The 26,170-nt window shown below is 45.0% G+C and overlaps 1 protein-coding gene across 2 annotated transcripts in view; it reads right to left on the bottom strand.

Moving 5' to 3' along the window:
- Positions 1-910: 910 nt before the first annotated feature.
- The window catches only part of SMYD1 (SET and MYND domain containing 1), a 44,923-nt gene continuing 19,663 nt past the window's right edge, over positions 911-26,170 (bottom strand). The window contains exons 3-10 of one of the 2 annotated variants that reach the window (XM_025354265.1): positions 24,946-25,159; positions 21,887-22,017; positions 19,532-19,570; positions 16,295-16,484; positions 9,995-10,087; positions 7,005-7,168; positions 5,739-5,907; positions 911-3,922 (exon numbers count right to left, since the gene is read on the bottom strand). In XM_025354265.1, the coding sequence (XP_025210050.1) occupies positions 3,764-3,922; positions 5,739-5,907; positions 7,005-7,168; positions 9,995-10,087; positions 16,295-16,484; positions 19,532-19,570; positions 21,887-22,017; positions 24,946-25,159 (1,159 nt within the window). In that variant the 3' untranslated portion in view covers positions 911-3,763. The remainder of the gene's footprint in view (positions 3,923-5,738; positions 5,908-7,004; positions 7,169-9,994; positions 10,088-16,294; positions 16,485-19,531; positions 19,571-21,886; positions 22,018-24,945; positions 25,160-26,170) is intronic. The other variant, XM_025354266.1, reaches the window with a different exon arrangement.

Raw genomic sequence — 26,170 nt, 5'->3', positions numbered from 1 at the left:
ATTTATCAATATATCAATGGTGCCGTGGGCAGACGGCTTCATCTAAAGGGTAATCAGAGGTCTTAGATTTGTTTGGCATGGTCTTAAGGAATAGAGGTTTCAGGATGCAGATTTCACCCCAGTTTAAGTGAAGACTTCTTTAATGGTCTTTCCACGATCTGTTTTGCTACTCCCATGTAGTGAAGCTCCTTTATAGACTGACAAAACTGCAAATTAATGTGTTCCTAAGTTAGGCCATTACTATGGTTTCAATATTCCCACCATGGCCACTTTTAAGTTATCAGTGTGATATTGATGAATGCAGAGTTGGGAAGAGATGTGCCCTGCCGGCTCTCCCAAGCCGATAAGAGCTAGTTCCATCACACTACTGCTTGCCTCTACCCTCCACTTTCATCTTCTAACTGGGAGAAGAGACACCCAGGAGAAGCAAGGTTGGAATGCTCAAAGTGTAATAATAGCTAATAATAGTCACTAAGCACATATGATGGGCTGGGTTCTCAGGGCTTTCCACTTTAAAAAGTTAGTCCTCACAGTAAACTTATGCAGTAGGCAGAAGTCAGGAAACTGAGGCACAGGTGAAATAACTAGTGCAGATAAGATTAGGAAAGCTGGGATAAAGGCAAACTTGGATGGTTTTTCTTAGTGTCCATGTTCTTAGAAACGACACTGAAGTATTTCTCTAAAATTGCACAATCTAATATGGTAGCCACTAGCCACATTGGCTAGCTAAGTATAAATTAGTTGAAATTAAATAACATTTAAAATTCTGTTATTCAATCATACTCTAGTGCTCAATAGTCACAAGTTGCTAGTAGCTACTGTACTGTATTGGACATTTCCATCATCACAGAAGATTCCATTAGACAGTGCTGCTCTAAAAAGATTGTCAGAAAGAAAGAAGCCACACTTATTGCTTGGAAACACAAAGTGTTTAATAGGATTTGCTGACTGCTATAACATAAAAACTCAAAATAGTTTCATGGTTCTTTTGCATTGAAGTAAGCAAATTCATTCATTTCTTCATTCATTCATTCATTTATTCAACACACATTTACTGAGCACCTACCACATTCCAGGCAAGGTTCTGGGGATAGGAAGATGAATAGGACACAGCTCTTGCCCGCCAGGAGCTCACAATCTGATGGAGGAGGTGACGTTCTTGGGGGGTGTTCTAAGGAAGAACAGATCACGGGAGAGGAGAGAGGAAAGAGAAAAAGTTTCACTTTGGACATGATGAGTTTGCTGGGCCTGCAGAATATCCAAGAGGATAAGTGGGGCTGGAACTCAAATGCAAGATCAGGGAATACAGATCTGAGAATCATCAGCCTTCAGGTGGTCATTAAATGAGGGGCCTGCCTGAGTTTATGCAGGGAGTGTGTGCAGAATGAGATGAGAATGAATCAAGAACAAAACCAACTCCAGGAAACGTCAATATATCAGGGGCAGGGAAAGAAAAAGGACCAGTGAAGGAACCTGAGAAACCAGATCAGAAGATCATCACAAGGAAGTGGGTCACCGAAATCAAGGGCTGGGAGTGATGATTGACACAGAAAAGCCAAATCACATAGGAACTTAAAAAGTGCCCATTAGATTTGATCTTGGTAAGAGCATTTTTAGTGGAGGAGTGGGAGTGGAAGCCAATCTGCAATGGATTCAAGAAGAAATGCAAAGTGAAGAAAGGCAGATAATAACTCTACAACTAAGTAAACTCAGTCATGAAGATTATGATCCAAGAGTTCTTAGCATTTTTATTGATTGCACTTGAGAAGGCCAGTGGGGTGAGAAATGTCAAGGATCTAGGATGGAGAAGCAATAATAGAAGGAGCAAAGTCTGGGGGTCAAAGGAGGGGAAGGGATCCAGAGGACATTCCGAGTGGGAGAAGGACTCACATTCCAATGGTCTGAGAGGGAAGTAGGAGCACAGACACAGAGCACAGTTTGTTAAAGACAACAAATATTAGAAAGATAGGATGGAAAAAGACTATGAATATGGGGAAATGACCAGTGGCTTAGCAGATGACAATGACAAAGAAGGGGAGAAGGTTTGGGGGAGATATTTTATATGAAGGTAAAGAGTGATAATTTGAACATGCCAGTTAGATCCCTGGGAGAATGTTAGTGCCATCCCTAAGCCTGTGGTGTGGGGGCTTGAAAGACTATCAGTAAAGTAAAAGACTTCTTGTAAAACCTTCTAGAAAGGAAAATCTTCAAAGGAGACCTAAGTGTCAGATACAAGTATTTTGCAAAAATGTGGCCCATTTGCAGAGTTTTTAGCCACTAGGCAGTGTTCAGAGGGGCACAGTGGGTCATCATGTGGTGAGGATGGAGAAGCTAATATTTAGGCATAGATAACAAACACGGGACCTGGTGGGATCAATGGACTTCAAGATGTGGGGTAGAGCTTGGAGGTCAGTGGTAGCCCTGGGTTGTGTAGAAGTCTTGATGATACCCCCAACTGAAGGGATCTGTTCCAGGATCTCCCAAAACATTGGTGAGAAATTTGGGGTCTCAGAAAGTAACAGGATAACAAGCTAATCTTGGGATTGGTTGATTTTCAAGACCCTCATTTCTTAGAAGGAAATCACAACAGCCTTCCCGGAGATCAGGATAAATTGACCACACCTCTGAAAAGACTCTAACCCAGGTATACAAGAATCCAGATTCAAATGTTCTTTCTGGTGAGAAGAGCAGAAGCCCCAAGAGCATGACAGAAAAACAAACTCAGCAAGGGAAGTAATAATTACTCAGTATCGAGAATGGAGCTTCATGGGGTCCCATGATAGAGTCTAAGCTGGTAAAGACCACCCAGGCACATGTAACTGAATAAAGCCCCTAAGGGCCAATTCTGCAGGGCCCATGATCAACAGGTATGTGTGTTTCCAAGATTCTCTCTCAGCTTCACTTTGATTTTTTAAATCCTACTAGGTAAATAGCCAGAAAAATATCAGACATTATCTAAAATCACAGGGAACCACAAGGTAAGGGTGATGGAGGGAGTTATTCCCTCTCTGTGTGTCTAGAAATATTTCTAGAATTCTAGTTGGAACCCAGACTTTTTTCCCCCAGACTTTAAATTAAGACCTCAGGTGGTTTGGGCAAGACCCCCAGCCAGCTCTTTCCACATATGCACCATTCTGAAGTGGTTTCAGGTCTCTGAGTAGAGCCTAAGTGGCCCGAACACAGCCCCTTCTTCATAACTCCACACCAACCACACAGCATCACATATCCTGCTCAGCCAATCATGCCTGTTGCAGACCACAGGGGAGACCAGCAGCCCCAGATACACCTGCACAGATGGATAAGCAGCCACCTGAGACTCCAGGCACCTGCCACCCTCAACTCAGATGTCATATTTTCTGTGATACCCCCACTGCACACACATACATCACACACCAGACACATTCCTTCCTCTGCACCCCCCTCCATATAGTTTACAATTGCATTTATTATTACAGTGTGCTTTAAATGTTTCTCTACATTTTGCTTCCCCACGCAATGACATTTGGAGCTCCTTTATTGGGTTCTAGGGCCTATCATCCAATAATATTTGTAGGAGGAGTCGGTCTGGGCTGAGATAGAGTTAACTTGAATAGACTTGAATTGAGCCAAAAAGGCACTGGGAAACACAGGGCAGTAAATTCTCACAGCAATAAGGTTAAGCATTACCTCAACTTCCTCATCAGGGGTGTCCCCAGAGACCCACCACCTCCAGAGTCTCTCCCTAGCTCCCCAGCCACATTGCCCCTCCTCCACTGGGCAGTCCTCATTGCTTCTTGTGGAACAGAGCTGGGGCTGGCTCATTGCTGGGCTCAGCCATGACCTGCATAGGCTGATTGTTCAGGGCAGCCTCACGCATCTTGTAGTACATGAATTCATTCTGACGGAACATGCGTAGCTCCATCTCCGTCTGCACCCGCATGGCCTGTGGGACACAGATATATCATAAACAGTGATGGCAAGACCCTAGGACATGCTGGTCTCTGATATACCTTGGGGTAAATTACTTCCAGCCATGGAGATTCAACTCTATCCCCTCAGAACACACACACACATATACACACACACACACTCATTCATCGAGGGCCTAACATCCTGGCAGTGTGTCCATTGTCAGGGAGAGGGAGTCAGAACACTGGGAGAGTAGCTGAAGGAACCATTCTCAGAAAAGAGTGTTTGTTCTCAGGAACTGCCCAGCGGGGACCTGGATTTGAACCCTGGCCCCTGCAGATACTAGTGTGGGACCTCACGCAAGTGAAGTAATTGCTGCAGCCATCAGTTTTCTCCCCCTTTTTGTACCTTACCGTGGGTTGGGACGATTACCGCATGTGACACACAGAAGAGCCCTCATCCTCCCACATGTCCATACAAGAAATATTGCTCAAGGGCCAGGCATTCAGAGGCTCACAGCCGTGAGTAAAATCAACAAAGGCTCTGCCTTTGACAGGCTCGGTACCCTAGACATAAAGCTAGTTACCCTGCTTTTCTGCCCCTCACTTGGTCCTCCTGCCAGTTTTGAGAGGCTAGTATATTATTTCCATTTTATAAATGAGGAAACCTGGGATCTGAATAGTAAAAGGACATCCATACCTGAGACCACGCCAGTCCTAAGTGTCATAGTCATCCTACATTTTATAACACCAAAGTCTGTCCGCTTTCCCTAGACTGTACTGTCTGAGGACAGCCCTGTCACTCTCAAATAAACCAGCCCATCAAAGCAACAAGGACACCAGCAGCACCATTTGCCAGGCACTAAGTGCATTTCACACATTAACTCATAAACACTCATCACAACCCTATCCTTTCCCCGTTTTACTGATGAGGAGATTGACAGCTATACATTCAATATTTGCAAAATCACACAACCAGAAAGCAGTGAAGCTGGAACTCAACCTGGAGGTGTGATTCCAGAGCCTGTGATCCCTAACTATACTCCATGTTACACAGGATACTTTCTAATATAAATGGCTGCGCGTGCACGTGCGCACACCCACCCACCCACACACACACACACACACACCCCGTTGTTTGCATTTCCTCAGTCCAGGCTTGGGGTGTTAAGATTCAACAGACTCAGGCTTCAAGTCTCAGCTTTGCCATTAACTCGCTGTGTGACTATGGACAGATTGCCCTCCTTCCCTGAGCCTCAATTTCCTCATGTGTGAAGCAAGGTGATATGGTTTGGATATTTGCCCTTCCAAATCTCACACGGAAATGTGACCCCCAGTGTTGGAGGTGGGGCCTGGCGGACGTGCTCGAGTCATGGGAGCAGATCTCTCATGAATTGCTTAGTGCCATCCACTTGGTAGGAGTGAGTTCTCGCTCTGAGTTCACACCAGATCTGCTTGTTTAAAAAAGCCTGGCACCTCTGCCTTTCTCTCTTGCTCCCTCTCTCGTCATGTGACACACTGACTCCCTTTCCCTCCTGGCCTGATTAGAAGCTTCCTGAGGCCCTCACCAGAAGCAGATGCCAGCACTACACTTCCTATGCAGTCTGCAGAACCCTGAGCCAACACAAGCCTCTTTTCTTTATAAATTACCCAATCTCAGGTTATTCATTTACAGTAATGCGAACGGTCGGTCTAACACACAAGGGTAGTGGGCTAAAGCATTTCTGAGTTCCCGCTGGTCTAGCTGGGAGTATGTGGACTTTTCTAAAGCAGAGTCCACCTGAACTCACACTCTCATCCTCAGAAACCTCAGGCCAGGAAGGGAACACCAGCCCCCAAGATGCTACTTGCCTCTAAGTCCTTGGTGATGGGGTGGGAGGGTCCGTGTGTCACCAGGAGAATGGCATAGGCTTTGCAGATCATCCCATGCCCCACCTCAATGTTACCAGCGTGCCAGTTGGTCAGCCCTGCCCGCATCACGGCCATGCCAAGTTGGGCATTGTTGGGGTGGTAGAGCTTCCTGTGGGAGCATAGCAAATAATCATACATTATACCAGTCATCCTTATATCTGCACTTAATTTAATAATGTATAAAGTGCCCTCGTTGATTAAGCCCATCTGCTCTTCCCCTCAGCACTGTGAGTCTTCTGTAGCCGCCAAGGGGAAACTGAGGCACAGAGACATGGAACAAGTTGCCAAACATTCTACACAGTGAGGCTGTGATAGCTGAAACTCTGGCCTGGGCTGCCCAGCCAAGTGTTTGTGAGAAAAAGGGGCCAGGATCGTACTCTCTGAGCTTGAGCACAGGGAGCTCACAGCTCTCAGGAGCACCTCAGACCTCTCCCTGGAAAGTGGTAGGAAGGTCAAGGGAGAAAAAAGAATTTAAATGTCCTTTTTGAGCCAGCATTGTATTTTCACCTGGTTGGCACCATTTTGCAGGGCTTCCTTAGCATGTGGTATAGTTTCTTGTTCTACATTTTGTTCTACATTTCTTGTTCTACATTTAGAACATTTCTACAAAACGTTCTACATTTTGTTTATGACTAACATCCTCTCAAAGAAATGAACTTGGGTCAACTTATTTGGCCAGAAACACAAATTCGCATGACAACATGGACACAGAAAGCAAGAGAGGGTATTGGCAGATGGAAGGCAAGGGAATTGAATTTTACAATTTTTAAGCAAAGATGATTGATGGCTCTTTTATAAATAAATAAATAAATAAATAAATAAATAAATAAATAAATAAAAGCTCCCAGAATTGCCTGTGTTGATTACAGGGTGGAGGGCGGGGTCCAATCACTTAAAATCAAGCTGGGGCTAGCCTGAAGGAAATCAAAAGCAGAAGACGCCACCCAAGTAATAGATGTGCTGGAGAATTTGGGAAAGACCAGGGATGACAAATAGGTTTCATTTCAAGCACAAACTCTGATTGTTTGGTCATTACCACTGGAGCACCATGATAAAAAGGCTCAGTCAAAAAGAGAGCCGTGATGGATTCGTGACGCCTGCTGTGGGTATAGGAGGGAGAGGCAGCAGTAAATATGCCATCTATTTGCCATCCCTGGAATAGACACACTTCCAGGAGACTATCTGAGACCCAGAATCGTCACCTACATATAGCCGTCCACCATCCTCCTGGCATAGTCCGAGGCCTCCTCAAAAGCCTGGAGGTAGGAAAGGACCTCCGAAACAATGCTCAGTATCCGCAGCATGTAGATGTTGGTGTCAGCAAACACTGGCTCCTGCTTTTGCAGGCACTCCCGGCATAATTTCACAACCTAGAGTGAGACAGAGGCCCTGCCCATTACCATTGCACCAGAGCACACGCTTAATTCACATACGCGACCATCATGATGGTATCAGACACTCATTCTTTTTAAGATTGGGGCAATTGCTGACAGAGGTGGGAAAGCACAGTTTTGGGGTATGAATTGCAAAGTGGTCCCATTGGCTAAGGGGTAAGGATGGGAAGGGTAATTGTGTGAAACATGGCAGATGCAGCACAGTGCGGAGTTTCCAAAATCAGTAGGTAGCGGGAAGCTATGAAAGCTATACATACACACACACATATAAATGTACAATCAGATCTGTATAAGCACAATTTCCATATATATATATATATATATATATATAGAGAGAGAGAGAGAGAGAGAGACAAGAGTCTCACTCCATTGCCCAGGCTGAAGTGCAGTGGCTTGATCTTGGCTCACTGCAACCTCCACATCCCAGGTTCAAGTGATTCTCCTGCCTCAGCCTTCTGAGTAGCTGGGGTTACAGGTGCCCACCACCATGCCCGACTAATTTTTGTGGTCTTAGTAGAGACAGGGTTTCACCATGTTGCCCAGGCTGGTCTCAAACTCCTGAGCTCAGGCAATCTGCCCACCTCGGCCTCCCAAAGTGCTAGGATTACAGGCATGAGCCACCATACCTGGCCAAAAATATGTTAAAAGAAAGAAAGAACAATACAACAACAAAAAACAATACAAAAAAATCAATACAGTATCACAGCTACTTACATAGAATTTACATTGTATTAGGTGTTGTAAGTAATTTAGAGATGCTTTAAAGTATATGGAAGGATGTGCATAGGTTGTATGCAAAAATACACTATTTTATACAAGGGACTTGAGCATCTGCAGATTTTAGTATCTGTGGCAGTCCTAGAACCAATTCTCTACAGATACCAAGATATATATATGCACGCACACATGCATACATACATATATACATATACAAATAAATGTATATCTATTATAACAACACATTGAGATGAGTACTACTAATAATCCCATTTTACCAGATGAGAAAACTGAAGCACAGAGAGGGTAAGTACTTTGCCAAAGTCACACAGAGGGTGAGCAATGGATCAAGCACTGAAACCAAGCAGTTGAGCTCCAGCTTCACCACCATTCCTGTGATTCTCCACTCACTGGGCTTTGGAATCATCGGAAAGCTTTTTTAAAACACTGATGCTCAAGTCCTACCCCAGACCAATTGAAACCAAATATCGGGGAGAGAAACTCTGGATGTGTAGTTTTTATGTATAAGCCCCTGGGTGGTCCTTAGGCTCAGTGGGTTTGAATAATTATGTCCTACTGAAGTGTACAACATGCATTAGCTCCCGGGAAACTGCAAAACATCCCAGAAGGATTCAGCCTTGGCTCTGGTGAGGAAAAAGATGGGCCTGACCACAATCATCCTGCAAGCGGGCTTTTCTGACTGACTCTTGTGGAGACATAGGCTTAGGCCCTACCCTACGAAGTCCAGTGGTCTCTAGATTTTAGGTGTCCATTGTTCTCCTCTCCTTCCTTTGAAGCTCTCATGGGAGAAATGCCGTACAATTCCTTCCGTTTAAAATCAGTGAGAACTAATTTTGCTCTGAGACTTTCCCAGAGTTCATGAAGCAACCTGAGGTGGTGGGGGCGTAGCAGGAAGTGGAAAGATGATGGCTGGCAATCAATTCATCCTGAAAACAATCCTCTTAAACCCATGGGGGCAGTGTCCAGAGCCACACCTAGCCCTGCCAGGTCTGAATGGGGAAGGAGAAGAAATGTAGAGGAGAGAAGCCAGCGCAATGGAGCCAGTGGGGCCCTCCTGCTCACTCCAGCTCCCACCTCGTGCCTCTGACATAGATTTTCCATGTTGTACAGTAACACCTTGTTTGTGTGACTGTCTCCCCACCTGACAGAACTCCTTCTAGGCAAGGAGAGTGTCTTATGTTGGCCACCCCAGTAAGGGCTTAGAAATGTGCAATAAGCGAGTTAGTAAAGAAGGAGGAAGAAGAGAAGGGAAATATAAATAGAAATGAATAGAAATTAATCTCCCGCATTGACATGCCCTAGTGGCATTAACATTCAAGTTGTTTAGCGAGCTTGGGGAACAAAAATGCTAATTCATGGTCCCTGTTTTCTGCTGCAGATTGAATGAGTCACATCTTAGAGTGTGAGACTGGAAATCAGTATTTCCAACAAGCTGCCCAGGTTAATTCAATGCAAATACCCTGCAGGCCAGTGTCTGGCAGTGGGTCTCACCTTTGGTTACACATTGAAATCACCTGAGAGCTTTAAAAATCTTGCTATCAGGGTTCCATGCCCGGAGATTCTGGTGAAATTGTCCTGAGTGGGGGCCTGAGCATCAAAATTTTTCAAAGGTGATTCTAGTGTAGAGCCAGCTGAGAATCCCTGGCGCTTCAAGAGCCAAGGATGAATGCTCAGTTGGCAGAGGCAGAAAACTGTAGCTGGCACATGCATTCAATTATGGGAAAGCATGCAACTCACTCCCAGTATGTCCACTGCCATCTGCATTCCCTCATCTCTGATGCCAGGTTTAGACATCACAGATCCCCCAGGGACAAGTGTCTGTCTGCATTTGCTCCCCTCGGACCCAGTCTCAGTGGGTTAATAATCAGTCACTGAGAATACACCCCTAAGAGATGCTAAAGGTTTAGGGGCAAGAAGAGTCATGGTCTCAACCAAGGGACATCTAGAAAAACAACCTGCTTGGTAGCCCCCTGCCCGCCCATTCCCACCCCATTTCCCTCCCTTACTAGAGAACGTTTCCACCCTCCTCTCTAACCCCATCCTCTGTAATAAGTGAATTCTTACCTCATGATACAAACCCTCCGAACGAGCCTTGTCTATCTTTTCCAATGTATCCTTGGAGAATTGTATCATCTCCTTCACCACTTCCTGAGAGGGCTGGGAAAGAGAGACCCATTGAGCTAGAGATGCCTTCGTGAGGCAACCCGTTCCACCTTTGAGTAGTTGCCATCTTTGACATTCAATGTAGTGCAAGGTTAATGCCTTCCTCATTCTGAATGCCTTATTCCTGTAAATGCTACCCAAGATCCTATAGCTATTCCAGTTCCCTCATCACATTTCTGACTTCTGTTTTCTATTAAGCCAAGTCTCAGACCCTTGCTGTCAGCCAATCATTCCAGCCTGTGCAAATTCCTGGCCCTTTGAACCCCAGGGCAGAAACTGACATTGATAGCTATTGCGTTTTCTCTGGCATTTTGGATTCTATCACCCAAAATATTTGCTGCTGTCCCTCTTTGTTTCAAGTCAACCACATATTTCCACAGGTACACCCTTGCATTTTTGTTGTCATCCAAGTCATTGATTTAAATACTAGCCAGCACAGGGCTAAAGACAGACCCCAAGGACTTGACCCAAAAATCATACTCCGATTTGTCTTCGAGTTCATTAAGGAGGGTCCTTGTGATTATAATTATTCAAACTCTTCCAAATGTCTTAGCATCCAGCCTGTATTTCCTTGTCTTAGCCAAAAGGATATCAGGAGAACATCTGTCAGCTGTTCCTGTGAAATCTGGACTCATTAGGATTCTACATTTGCCTAAGAAGCCTAGTGATCTTACAAACAAAACAAAACAAGGTTTTGATATTTGAGGCAAGGAAGTGCCATAATTAAGAAGCCGGTTCCCACAGGGACATAATAATTTTGAAGGAAAAGAGCCAAATTTCTCAAAGTCCAAACAAGAAGTTTACATGCTATGCTTATTCCTATCGGAAGTCCTTTTCTGAAACATTTTTTTTTTGCTTAAGCAAATCTTTTATAACTTTTTTCCAAAATGAAAATAACTTTATTATTTATTCTGACTGTAAAATTGACATATGCAAGTTGTGAAAATTAAAACAATATTTAAAAGTATGTTAAAAAATAAAAAAGTAGAAATCCCTAGAACTCACCTAATGACTACAGTTAGTATCTGGGGGAACATTTTCCTACGCATGCATACAGAAATAATATTTTAAATACTTAATGACTGATAGAGAAAAAGCACTGACTAATCAAAGCACAGACAGTGACCATCAACAATGGGTATGTCAGCCCAGCATGATGGCTCACGCCTGTAATCCCAGCACTTTGGGAGGCCCAGGCGGGCAGATTACCTGAGATCAGGAGTTTGATACCAACCTGCATGATAGGGTGAAACCCCATCTCTACTAAAAATACAAAAATTAGCCAGGTATACTGGTGCATGTCTGTAGTACTAGCTACTAGGGAGGCTGAGGCACAAGAATCACTTGAACCCAGGAGGCAGAGGTTGCAGTGAGCCGAGATCACACCACTGCACTACAGCCTGAGTGACACAGCCAGACCCTGTCTCAAAAAAAATTAAATAAAATTATTAGATTAAATTAAATTAAACATTGGATATGTCTAAATGACTTTACCAGTAAGCACTGGCTGAATTTCAGTCCTATGTGTGCACACACATGCATATGTGTATGTACGTGCCAATAGGATTGACTATGTTTTCTAACTGGAATTATACCATATATCTGTCTATAGCAATTTTTCACTCAGTATTTTGCAGACATTTTCCCATATCAATATAAAACTATATCATTTTAATAAATGTAAAGTTTTCCACTGTATGAAGCTAGGATAATTTATTTAACCAGTTCTCCGGTTGTCCAATTTTTTCACTATAAAGAATTAGACTCAACAGCTTCCTTTCTATTTGCGGTTCACATTGTTTTGTGAAGTCACCCTCAGTAAACTACCAAAGAGTAACAAGAGAATGGGCATTTGTTGCAATGAAAACGTATCCCTCTCTGTAGACCATCTTCCCTCCTTCTTCCAGCTGTCCTGGACCAGTTCTGCCATGGGTTTTCATCTTGCAGTATGAGAGCCCTCTGGCCAGGACAGCTTGCTTCAGGGTCAGGATCTCCTAAGGAAAGGGGTACTACATTTGTTCTTCTGCCCACCTCACCCACTTTGGCTTTTGTATAGCTCTTGGTTATCCCTATAATTTTGGCTATCCTTATTTCCACATCCTTCTGTATCTGGGCCTCCCTGGAGTTAGTTATTCTATGTGTCTACCTGCATTTGTTCCATGGCCTGATTCTGATAATGGATGCACCCACCAGTGCTCTAGCTTCTGCTTGCAGGTCTCACTCCTAGCTTAACCTTTGCCTTGACCTTTGATTTGACTGAGATTTCTGGCTTTGGCTGAAATCTCCTGCTGCTACCAGCTGCTACCTTATGCCCCAGAATGCTGTTCAGCCCTCTGTTAACTCAAATCATGTCTTTGTCCCAAAGAAGTCATTTCAGTGTGTGACTACTTTCCTAAGCCTATTGGAATTAAGCCTATGTCTTGCCTGGTTGTGCAGAGTTCTGTGACTGATGGACCAGAGGTGTGCCATCTGTCAAACCCACATTTCTAGTTATAGCCATAGCTTATTACCCAAGTATGATTCACAAAATCATGTATAGTTTATGACCCCTGATATCTAATCTACTGTAAATTCTATTATCTTTAAATATCAAAATTTTTAGTGAACCTTCTGGAGTAATCAGTAGCTCGTAGGATAGATTAAGAGAATACCAAGTGGTTAAGTGTTCATCAAAGTCTTGCTCAGTTTGATGATGTAAGGAGGAGTGTCACTTGAAGCTCTGGAAGTGAGTCAATTTTGTTTAAAGAGGCAACTTACAAGATTCCCCAAAACAACCTGGCAGAAAGGTTGTTAATTAGTAAGTGCAACATGTGATAAATCTATTCTGAGAAAGGAAACGGGGTTGTTCCACTTGGCTCCACTCTTCACAATAAAGGCAGGAACATTCTGATTTGCACACAGGATGTAAGGAACCCCCGTGGTGAAAGGCTGCTGTCTCCAGGAGCATCAAATTCTACAGAAAACAAGGAGGAAGAGGGAGGGAGGACCCAGAGGCGCAGGAGAAGGAGCAAGAGTTGGGCGATCTGAGGGGCTGGGGGAGGAGCCAGAGGAGAAGGGAGGAGCTATAGGAAAGGGGAAGAGCCAGATGAACGGGGAGGAGCCAGAGGAAAGGGGAGGAGCCAGAGGAAAAGGATCCAAAGAGGGAGGAGAAGGGGTAAGAAGGATGTTGGTTCCCAAGCCTGGAGAAATTGGCACATTTCTATTTGATTTTTTTCATTTTATTTATTTATTTATTTATTTATTTATTTATTTATTTGAGACGGAGTCTTTCTCTGTCGCCCAGGCTGGAATGCAGTGGTGCGATCTCAGCTTACTGCAACCTCCGCCTTCCGGGTTCAAGCGATTCTTCTGCCTCAGCCTCCCGAGTAGCTGGGATTACAGGCGTGGGCCACCATGCTCGGCTAATTTTTGTATTTTTAGTAGAGATGGGGTTTCACCATATTGTCCAGGCTGGTATCAAACTCCTGACCTTGTGATCTGCCTGCCTCGGCCTCCCAAAATTCTGGGATTACAGGCGTGAGCCACCGTGCCCGGCCTGGCACATTCCTATTTGAAAATCATGAGTAAAGGCTGGAGAGAGACAGGGGAAAAACCCGCCAGGCACTGTGGCTCATGCCTGTAATCCCGGCACTTCAAGAGGCTGAGACGGGCGGATCACTTGAGGCCAGAAATTTGAGACCAGCCTGAGCAACACTGTGAAACCCCGTCTCTACAAATAATACAAAAATTAGCCAGCAGTGGTGGCACGCACCCATGGTCCCAGCTACTCAGGAGCCTAAGGCAGGAGACTCTCTGGAGCCCAGAAAGTCGAGGCTGCGGTGAGCTGAGATCACACTACTGCACTCCAGCCTGGGTGACAGAGTGAAACCTCATCTCAAAAATAAATAAAAATAAAATAAATTTTAAAAAAGAATGATTACAAAAGAAAACCTAAGCAGCCTAAACAAAAGACAGTCCAGAGACACAACTGAGTAAAAATGTCATAAATTTTGCTATTATTTTCCCATTTTAAAAATATTTGGTTTTTATTTCTATGTAGGTTTACATAAGCATATATTGAGGAGCTAGGAAAGATTTTGATGGCATTTGAAGGTTTGAGGATGGTGTACTGATAGAGGCTTATCAGTCTGGGATACAGCGTTATAGGGAAAAGAAAGGAAATGACTGTGATGACATCGTAGACAGTCCAGCTTGAGGAAATGGTTAATAAGTTAGTCCAACTCCCCATTTTACAGATGAGGAAACTGAGGCCCAGAAGGAAGAGACTTGGCCAAGCCCAGGTGTTTAGAGTCATAGCCAGTACTAGTACACAGGCCTCATAATTCTTCTTCCAGTTTTCTTCCTGCTACATTATTATGGACTTTTTTTAATGCCTGAGGAAGCATTTGCTTTTAAAAAGATATACTCAATTTTTTCCTGCTCAGTTAGTATAGGTATTTTTATTTTGAGTTGTTTTAATAGAGAAACTCAATTTGATATAAAATACAATAGAAAGTTTTTGCCTTGAATTCAGGTAGGTTCAAGCTGAAATCATCAATCTTTTATATCAAGAGAAATGCCAACTCTGCAATTCATACTGAAGACGTGTGTGTATTGTCACCAGCTGGTAACAGCATATCTAAAGGGAAGGGATGGGAACTAAAGGCCACACATAGCCTTCTGAACGATTGAAACTGCCAGGTAAACATCAAAAAGTCTAAAGAAATGACCACATGGTTGTTTTATTTTAGAACAGAGAAAAGAGGGTCTGGCCTGATAATAATAATAATAATTATTATTATTATTAAGTAGTGTGGAAGCAAGTTATGAAACAAATACTCAGTGCCTGTCTCCAGGAAGGAAGGCTGGCTGGCTCACAGATAAGACATGCTTTCCGCAGGTTCTGAAAGGTCGGGGTGAGGGTGGGTGCAATAACAAATTCTTCTCTGTAGCGCCCATGATGCAGTGCTCAGTGCCTCTCACATACATCCAATATAAATCTCCTAGAATACAGACCTTTGCTTCTCTGAAAAGAGGTTGTTCCTATAGAAAACATTAATCCCTGGGCCCCAACTGCTTTGTCTCTTCCTGCGAGGGGTGACTCTCAATATCTTGGCATCACTGGTCTTCCTACTTCTGTATGGAGACCGAGTATGCTTGCATGGGCATGGGTGTGCATGGGTGTGTGTGTGTGTGTGTGTGCCTTTTAATGTTCATAAATGGTAGCATACACAGTGTTAGGGGTAAAATTGTATCCTCCCAAAATTCATATGTTGAAGTCTAGCCCCAGAAGCTACCTCAGAATGAGATCTTACTTGGCAATAGGGTCATTGCAGATGTAATTAGTTAAGGTGAGATCATACTGGCGTAGAGTGGGCTCCTAACCCCATATGACTGGTGTCCTTATAAAAGAGAATGCCATGTGAGACGCCTCCATGCCTGTGCTGATCCCCCTCATCCTCCCCCTGAGCACAGCTTCCCTGGAGGAAATGGACAAGAAGAGTCAGTGCTTTCTTCGGTTTTGGCTTCTTGCTTAACACTATTGCAGTAAGTGATTAAATACTTCACTCTCATTTGTGATCTCTTGCTTTAACTGGCTACTCTGACACCTGGCGGCTCAGCGCTCTCTCCCAGCTCAGCTGGGCTCCTGACCTCCCGTCAGCAAGCCTTCTTCTGCTGCTCAACAGATTGACCATCAACTAGCAACAGTTACCCAGGAGTTCAGGATGTTGACCAATCTAAACATAGCCCTGTCTCCACACTGCCTATCCCCATGGGACTAGGAATATCTTTTTGATAACCAGATGACAAATATCTTTGCCCATCTGATCTCAGCACCTTAAATTCTCAACATCACTCAACTCATAAAGGAGCAACAGGAGGAACCAAAATTTCCAGTGTCTACTCCGTATGCCACTCCTTTTATACACATCATCTTCTTTAATCTTTATAACAACTTCTTGCAATGGGACCATCATTCCTATTTTACAGTTGAGAAAACTGGGTGACTTCCCCAAACTCAAACACCTGGCAAGTGGCAGTGCCAGGACTTAGCTGGGACCTACCCATGGTGCTCTGCTCTCATACCCTGCCTCCTCCCCAGGGTCACAGCTGCTCCCTAGGAAGCTCATGGGCAAGGCACACTGATTAGCTGTGAAACCACCTGTGACTGGCTCCTGGAGAATATGGACACAAACACCTCAGCAGCACGGTTGCATGTACCTTGGGATTGTCTTTCACCCCCAGGAAGAGGTCGTCCTTCAGTTTTTTCTGGCAGTGTTCACATGTGCAGTCAAAGTAGTACTGCTTCTTCAACTGCCTCTTGCGTTCTTCACTGACGTTGAGGAAGTCAATGTAGGACACAGTCAGCTCCTCTCCTTCTGAGATCTTGCCCAGGGCCCGGAGCTCAATTCTGGAGCAGGGCGAAAGGAAAAGGTGACTCGAATCCAGGCCTACTGGAATGGGATCCATGCTCTCCTCCAAGGCTTTGTGGAGTTGGGTCTCAAAGACAATGACTTTCACTGGCAGTCAGAAACCCCCATTGACTCCACAAAAGGAGAAATGTGACCTAAAGGATGATTTTGTGGATAGTTCTACTCTATTCCTTAGAACAGTCTGATCCACTCCATTCAGTTAACCACTCTGGAATCAGCTCAAATAGACTCCTAGTAGAGAGCTGGGCTTGGTCATAAAACCAGACAGAATGTCCATGCCCATAAGTCTCCCTTTACTTTTAGCTACTGATTGTCTGTAATAAAAGAAGGAGAAATAATAAGGCAGAAACTGCAAACAAGAAAAAACTTGAAAATCTTTTCTGGTTAGTTTGGGGACTACTCTCCCAGAAACATAAAAATTCAGTTACCCACAACCTTAGCTCATTTGGTGTCTAACTCGAAGTCATCTCTTGACCTTCAGTCCAATGGTTCAGGCCAAATTACCTAATGAGACTTAGCCCACTGGAGATCATTGAAGGCAAATAAACAAAGGCTGGCTCTGTTAGCTCACTGCATTGTTCACTTTTGTGTTTATTGGGGGATGTGGCTTGTTGGTTGAAGGTCGTTAGCAAGGGCAGATGGAATTTCAGTTCCCTTCCAGCCTAGACCTGACCCTCAATTACCTATAGCACTACCCACCTTACTTAATGAGATAGGTACTGAAGATGTTGAAGGTAAAAACCTGCTGCAGAACTGACATCCAGCTGAACCAAACAGGTAGAGGTCAGCCTGTGGATCTCTCAGCCATGCATCCTCCACCACAAGGCCAGACAGCTACAGAAAACAAGTGGTGGGCCCTGCAAGCTGGGTCCTATACCGTGCTCCTGTACCTCCCCAGAATCCTGGGGCCTCCCTGCCTAGTGGGAAGCCATCATCCAGAGAGCAAGTGGCAGGATGCAGAGGGCTGGGGAGAGTGCCTGCACAGAGATCCATGGTCATTTCTTTTACCTCCCAGAAAGGCTCAGTTAGACACCATGCAAAAGCAAGGGCAAGACTCCAGCACCCAAGAAGAGTCCCAGTCAAAGGCAGCCCCTTCCCTGTGCTCTGAGATGACAATCAAGGAAGCAACTGCTGAATGGTAGTGACGTTCATGTCCAGGCGTCTGAGGTGACCACTGATGGAGAAAAATCCTTCTCCCAAAGTGAGATACACTGACACGCCTATTAATGTGTTCATGTGTATAAAAACAATTCCTGTGGAGTCTGCAAAACTGAAGTGCCTGCTCACCATTTGTCACTCCTTTCCTTTGTTCCTTACCCCAATTTTCGGCAGCAGCGGTTACTGTAGTGATGAAAGGCCAGTAGGAGAGGAAGGCTGGGTGATTCTGCTCACAGTTCTGCTTAGAATCCTAGTATGTCTGAGCTGCAGGGATGCTCATTTCACAAATGAGGATAGTGACACAAGAGGGATAGGTCCCACAGCACTTTGGGGACAGAGCCAGGATTAGAACTTCATACCGTTCACGATTCCCCTCAACATAGTAGCCTTGCCTGGTTGTTTTCAGGCTGCTTCCTGAGTCTTCGATGCACGGGAATTAAGATGCATCAAAGTCCTTGATTTTTAGGACTCTACTAATGTCCTAAGTAATTCCATGTGAGCATCTCCTGAGCCAGGATCTCCAGTATTTAACCCTATTGGGTAAGTAACCAGTTCTGCCCCCACGAGTCCCTTTTACAGAGGCAGCCCACCATAGTGACATATTCTAATTCCACAGTGAATCAGTGGCCAATTGGGCTAGAATTGCCAGTAATTTTGCTTCCTATCATGATTGTGCCAATTCTTGCATGGTCTCAGGGTATCTCCGATTATTCCAATGGTATTAGAAATTTTTCAAAACCAAATTAACGTAATGTGACTTAAATATGAAAAGATGCATATATGTACGCCTCATTTTACCTTACTTGAAACTGGAGATTGGGGGAGAGGAATGGAGACCAGCCTGAAATAAGCACTGCAGGAGGCAGGAGATGAGGGTTTTAGCCCTGGCTGTCCCTCCAACCAGCTTCCTTGGACAAGCTTCATCCCCACCCTGTACCCCAGGCCCCTTCTACCTCCAACAATCTGCAATTCTATAGTTCAGCTAATTGAGCCACAAGTAAGCAGCCTATTTATGTATTTCTCATAGAGGTTAGGGACAGAGTCCAGAGCTACAGAGACTTAGAACTAGGAAGGTCCCTAGAGCACTCTCCTCTTGACCTTTCTCTACAGATGTGGAACCCATCTTGGAAGCCCAAGAGATGATGTGAATCATCCAAAGTCACGTGCAGTGCACAGCAACACAGAATCAAATGCACCAACCACTTCTACCCCAGCATTCCCAAAGCCCAAACTCCCATACAGCATTTTGTTCTTAATCCAAAGACCACTTCAAGGGCTGTCAACCCCACCCTGAGGAAAAGACCCATCTAGGGCCATTTGGTTGTCATCAAGAAAAGTCAGAAGTAAAATTTAACCTAAACTACTCATTCGTAGTTGGTCAGAAGCAGTAAGCAGAATACTGGGAATAAACATTTATTAAAAATATCGGTTATAGATGCTATTTTTTGGAGCCCAGTCTGGGTAAGAAGTTGGGGCTTATAAACAGACAGTCCTTTAGTAAGTCAGTCGCAGTCCCCATTTCATGGTAAGCAGGGTTTAGGGAGACAAGATAGGCTTTTGCTAAGACGATGTGGACTACAAGGGTTCATGCTTCAAGGTTGGAAGAGCAGTGGAAGTGAGGCATGAAAGGAAGGAAGAAAGGAGGCAAAGTAAAGCAAAGACAAGGCAGGTGGTATGTGGGTAAGGAAAAAATGGTTAATTTAAATGCATTAAAATACACCATTCAGCAAAGACGAGACACTGGGATGCAGAAGGACATTATGGACAGATGGCAGTCAAGGAGTCTCAGGAATGGGTGGCTCCAGCAAACCAGGCAAGTGAGGGAGACGGGTCAGAGGAGCAGGGATGCTTGAAAGGACTGACCCACCTCATCTGGGTATGAAACATGGATTTCACTGCCTCATGACTGAAAGACAAAACAGACACCCATATGGAAATCATTATCATTGGCTGGTCAGATGTGATCCGGTGCAAGGGTGCACAGCATTCTGGGTCACACTATCAAAGCTTTGGCCATCACAACAACCTTTATCCTAGCCCCTTCTAGCTGGACTCACTGGACAAGACACAGCCTGCTAGAGTGGAAAGTGCACTGAATTTGGAACAAGACATTCTGGATTCAAAGGTACTCAACCCTGACCTGAACGAGTTCCTTCCCTTCCCTGTGTTTCCATGTTCTCACCTGTAATGAGACTGTCATGAGACAATGCACTTAAAAGCAGAGTGCTGAAAAAACATGCGCAATGTTGTTATTATCATTCTATTAAGCATCCTGGATGAATAAACATTGCCTCTTTGGATGTCGGTCTTGGAAAGAGTTTGAAGTGCACATGGAGGCTGTTTAGGTCAAATCGATAGTATATAAAAATTGTTGGGGTTCAAACTGGGCCCCTAACCCCATGTCTAGGGTTCTTTCCACTATGGCAGGTGGCTACACAGGAAATGCAAAGTCACCTTCTCTTGCACAAAAGCCAAGAAGCCTGGATAAAATGTGGCTGCTAGAAATTAGTAGATGCAAGGAAGCCAGAGCAGACACAGAAGAAAGAGTTCCTAGGTTCCTGTGGTTGTTATACCCAATGACAAGAGGAGCCTTGGGTCACCACCACTTAGAAGAGGGCCATCTAGAAAGCCCAGGCCCATACATGGCTGAATTTGATCCTCTCTGCCATCCAGGTCAAGCTCAGTCAACAGCCCCTCTAGGGAGGATTCCATGAGATCCAGGCCAGTGACCACAAAAGGCTTCAGAAAGGAAACACAAATGCTGAGAAAAGATCATCATCTGAGTTCAAAATAAACTTTCCCATCTTAAGTGACTTTCTCAATTGCTTAAGAGCCTGGTTTCAGAAATAGGGAGGAAAGGAGAAATCAGGGTACTTGGTATATTGAAGCTTAGGCCCGATTCTCAGCTGAGAACCAGACACCATTGTCTGGCTTCTAGGAAGTTTTTTGGGGAAACTTGCTCATTGTTGATGACTCAAAGTCAGCTTGTATCTGTCATAAGAGCTCATCTCTAAGAGCAAAAGCAATTAATATTGCTCAAGCCTCATTCCCCTATATCTCCCCATCCTGAGCCATGGACAACCAGGGGCTCGTTCCATCTACTGATTCTTCTCCATTTGTGCCCCACCCCCAAATCCATCATGTGCCCTTATTTACCCCTCATCTTCAGGTTGGGGTTTGGCCAATGGTAGGAGAGCAGAGGGTTGGGGGAATGAGGGGTTGGACTATCTAGTCCATTGACTTCCTCTTTTCTGAGCCATGGTGCCAGCTGGCTGGTTTCTCTAGACACAATTGTAAGCCACAGCTGAGCTGTTGGGGGGCCCTCTAGCCCAGGTCCAGCTCTCACTAGCTGCAGAAACAGTGCTTCCTTCACCTGCCCTTGCAGGCCTAGAGGTGGTGATGGTTTCATGTGTTGCTAGTCCCTGGGCACCTCACCATTCCTTGTTAGTTTCTTTTTGTTGCTATTTTGTTGTGTTTTGTTTGGTTTGGTTTGGTTTGGTTTTAGAGACAAGGTCTCACTTTGTCACCCAAGCTGGAGTGCAGTGGCATGATTATAGTTCACTGCAGCCTCAACTTCCTGGGGTCAAGTGATCCTCCTGCCTCATCTTCATGAGTAGCTGGGACTACAGGCACACACCACCATGCCCGGCTAATGTATTTATTTATGTATTTATTTATTTTTTATAGATATGGGAGTATCACTATGTTGCCCAGGCTGATCTTGAACTCCTGACCTCAAGTGATCCAGCCCCACTCGGCCTCCCAAAGTGCTGGGATTACAGGCATGAGCCACCAGCCCCTGCCCCTTGTTAGTATCTTAAACCCTGCCCACACTTCCGTAAACTGTCCCTTCATTCAATTGTATTTGGGTCAACCCCTTTGAGTGTGCCTTCTGATTCCTGCTGAGACCTTGACTAAATGACCTCTAGACAGATAATCCTAGGCTTCAAGTTTTAAAATAGTAGTTAAAGGTTTATCTGATACATCTAGGCAGCCCCAAGAAACACACACTCAGAAATGACCCAGGTTGAATTCTTTGATATCCTCCATGATGCCTTTCTCTCATTCACAATTATTCTGGAATGAGATTTCTATGTGCTATACATTTAAAATCTATGCTAGTTGAGGTTTAGCAGGTTGACTTTGGCTTAAGTCAAGTGGACAAAACACCATAGGTCTCCCCATCCCCATCACACACACCCCCAGATAAAGACATACTCACTTGCCATTGTTAAATATGACAGTGCAGTTGGGCCAACAGTCATGGTTCACCAGGCCCAGGTTGGGGAAGATGCCTACGCCCACGGCCTGCAGGCCTCTCTGATCACTGAGAGTAAAACCGTTGCAGTTAATCTACCCAGAGGAAAAGATGAAAGAGTCAGTCAACAGACATGGACAGAACGCTATTCTAGCTGTTGAAAGCAATTTTAAAAAACAGAAGACCCAGTCTCACCCTGGAGATGCTTAGGGAGTCTGGACACAGAACATTAGTCCCCTGTTCTCTGTGTGACTCCAAATGACGCACAAGATTAGGGCCATGGGACAGTCCCACATCTGCAAAAATGCAACCCTACCTTGAAAGTTTTTTGTGGCTGTATTCTAAAAGAGTCAAAGATGGAAATGTTTTCCTTTTTCTGTATCTGGGTCTTACATGAGTATTCCTCAGTCTCTGTCTTGGTTTTTCTCTCTGTACCCTTCTTTGCACGTGTGTGTGTGTGTGTGTGAGAAAGAGCTTTTCCTCCCCCTATTTCCTCTGCCTACTTAGTTTAAACTCCTGTAGCTGTTCATAAAAAAAATTAACATCTCTTTTGATTATTTTGTATCTGGTGAATACTGTTATATTTCCTGCTCACAATTTTTAAATCTGGTGAGTGCCATATTTAACATTTATCTCTGAGATTCAAGGCAAATCAAGTTGGTTACTACTGATGTGGCATCCAAGTGATTTTCTTTTCCTTAAAAATAAATTGTTCTTTACAGAAACAGACTCCAAATATCTGCTCTCACAGTATGAAAAATGCATAAGAATAAATATAACCTAGAATACATTACTAACTGCATGCAAATTTCCACTTCATCTGTAAATACATCTATGAATACATGCTATATATAACAGAAACCCAGTAGACATTTATTCCCTCACATGGATATTTGTCATAGATATGGAGGAGTGTCACTTTCTCCACTTATTCTCATCAGACATTTAGTAAGTTCATGATGTTAAGCCTGTGAGTACCACTAACAAGCTGTACTACTTGGAGCAAACTTCTTTCTTCTCTGAGCCCTGGCTTTCCCATCTATAGGTTGAATAAATTGGACTAGATGAGCTCCAAGGATCTTTTCAGCTCTAACCTTTGGTAATTATATGACCTCTAGCCCTAGTCCCCAGACCTATTAGGGATGCCCAAGATTGCGCAACACACCAATTCACCCCAAGGCTATAGAACATAACTGTTAAAAGTAAAAGCTTAGACCGGGCAGGGTGGCTTATGCCTGTAATCCCAGCACTTTGGAAGGCCGAGATGGGCAGATCACTTGAGCTCAGGAGTGCAAGATCATCCTGGGCAACATGGTGAAACCCGGCTCCTACAAAAAAATACAAAAATTAGCCAGGCATAGTGGTGTGCGTCTGTGGTCCCAGCTACTTGGTAGGCGGGAGGATGACTTGAGCCTGGGAGATGGAGGTTGCAATGAGCCATGATTGCACCTCAGCACTCCAGCCTGGGTGACAGAGTAAGACCCTCATCTCAAAAAAAAAAAAAAAAAAAAAAAAGGTAGACGCTCTGGCTCCTGAAAATACAGATTGCTTCTGGAATTTCCCTGGGCACAAGCTAACCATGTGGCTTTTGGAGGTCATGTAACCCCTCTGGACCTAGGTTTTCTGTTCTATAAAATAGAAATGCTGAAAGCATGGACCTTACCTTGTGTTGTAAAGACTGTGTGAAATAATACATGGGAAGCTGTGGTGGTTAATTTTGTGTGCCAACATGGCTGGTCAATGGTGCCCAGATATTTGGTCAAAAACTATAATGTATGCTTCTGTGAAGGTGTTTTTGGATGAGATTCACATTTAAATTAGTGGAGTTGAGTAAAGCAGAGTGCCTGCTAGAATGTGGGTGGGCCTCATCTAATCAGTTGAAGACCTCAAGAGAATAAAGGCTCATCTCCCCTGAGCAAGGAGTTCTGCCAGCAGAATGCCTCTGGACTTGAACTGCAACTCCTCCCTGATCTCCAGCCTGCTGGCCTACCTTGCAGATTTTGGACTTACCAAGCCTCCACCATTGTGTGAGCCAAATCCTTGGACTCAATCAATCTCTCCCTTTGTCCCCCACTATGGTGAAGACGCGAGAGATGTCAGTGTGATGTTTGTCCTCCTCCCTCCTCAGCCTGCTCACCTTCGCCACATAAAGGGCCTGGCCTACCAGGTAGAACACATCCATCCCCACAGCCAGGACCTGAGCCTCTTCATCCACTGGGCTCTCGCCCCCCCCCACTTCCGGGACCGTTATGGCCTCACCTGGCTTGGTTGTTCCCACCCCAAAACCCTGACTCCCCTCTCTCTGGCTCACAGCCCCCCCTGCTCCAGGCTCCACATCAATCCTGCCTGGCAGACCTGGAAAAAGGTTTCCAAAGTGACTGGTGGGCAGGAAGGGATAGTGATTGGGGGTCTTTATTTTCAATGTGGAGAGGAAAAAGTATAAAAAGTGCAGATAAGTAAGAGGATAAATTACCATCCAAATCTATCATCCAGAGATGGATAAATAAGTAAGATTTGTACGTGGGATGCCAATTCAGATAGAGCAGGAATGGCCTCATAGTAAACAAGGCCAGAAGACAGAGTCCGGGATGAGGGGTCTTCATTTCAAGCTCCTATCCTCTTTCAGTCCTCTTGGCCTCCCCTCCCAACTGTGGCCTGGCAGTTTCTGGAAACTTCTTAGTTGGACGATCCCAGCTGTCACCATGGCCCCTCCTTTATGAGGAATCATACTCTAGAATCTCTGGATTTTATTAGTTGGGTCATTTGGAGGCCTGTCCCTGGGCTCTGAAATGGAAAGGGCAGTAGGGGTTTCTGCTACATATGGTAAACAGAAGGTGGTTTCTCCAGAGCCTCTGGCTGCCTGGGCTAGATGAGACCTTTATGGAAACAGAAATTAGGGTCCAGGGTGGACAGGGCTTCCGCCTCGTAGTTCACTTCTGAGAAGCCCCACCCTCCCCAAGCAGGAGGAGGGAAGGAAAGAGGAGACAGACAGGGAGGGTGGAGAAGGGACGCAGGGGGCCTACCACTCCGAAGATGTGAGAGATGTACTGCATGCTGAACTGCTGGCTCTGGGGCGGCCAGTACTGCAAGAACGTGTCCACGTCCACCCGCAGCTCCTTCTGCTCCTCCTCCCCAAAGTGCTCCACGTGGTTCTGCAAGTCGTCCACAGACACCAGGCAGCCCTCCGTGAGCCCGGTGCCTTCTCTCTCCACCCGCCACATGATGCGCGCCGCCAGCCTGTGGGATGGGCAGCAGCAGGGGGGCACTACAGCTGCATTCATTCATTCAACACACATTTACTGGGTGTCTCATGCATGCCAGGCACAATGTTGGGCCCAAGATATGGTTTTAAACTAGATAGATGGAATTTATTCTATTGTGATGCTTCATATAGTGGGGGAGAGGTAAGTAAACAAGCACATTTTACATAGAAAGTGCTATGCAGAAAAAATAATACAGGGTGGCATGATAGAGAGTGACTGGGGTGGGGAAGCTAAGGTCTTCCAGGGAAGTGTCACAGGGGAGGCACATTTGAGCTGGAATTGGAAGGGGTGGAGGAGCTGGCTCTGTGACACTGGAGAAAGAGCACTTCGGGAGAGAGCAGTGAGTACAAAGGCCCTGACGAAGGAATGAGCTTGGTCTGATGGAGAAACAGCAGGAAGGCAGAGGTGGCGGGAGCACAGGGAGCAAGAAATGGAGATCAAATAAAGGTGGAGGTTTGGGCAGGAGCCAGGTCCCATGGGGTCTGGGGACAGAGAGAGGTGCGGCAGCCTGGGTCTCTCTTAACATTGTGGCCTACTGTGATGAGCCCTGCATCAGGAGTCTAATGACCTGTTTCCACTTCTTACTGTGTGAACCTGGGCAAGTCACTTGACCTCTCTGAATCTATCTGGTGGCCAGTAAAATAGGGAAAATATTCCCTGCTGTGCTAACCTCCAGAGGTATTCAGAAGACAAAGTGAGGTAATAGGTGTCTGCATTATATGTGAAGGTGTTGATATTATTATTATTATTTTTTTTTTTTTTGAGACGGTGTCTCGCTCTGTCGCCCAGGCTGGAGTGCAGTGGCCGGATCTCAGCTCACTGCAAGCTCCGCCTCCCGGGTTTACGCCATTCTCCTGCCTCAGCCTCCCGAGTAGCTGGGACTACAGGCGCCTGCAACTTCACCCAGCTAGTTTTTTGTATTTTTTTAGTAGAGACGGGGTTTCACCGTGTTAACCAGGATAGTCTCGATCTCCTGACCTCGTGA

The sequence above is a fragment of the Theropithecus gelada genome, chromosome 13, assembly GCF_003255815.1.
Source record: "Theropithecus gelada isolate Dixy chromosome 13, Tgel_1.0, whole genome shotgun sequence".
Taxonomy (NCBI): Eukaryota; Metazoa; Chordata; class Mammalia; order Primates; family Cercopithecidae; genus Theropithecus; species Theropithecus gelada.
Note: the sequence above shows the minus strand (reverse complement) of the source record. Positions and strands in the feature narration are given on the sequence as shown.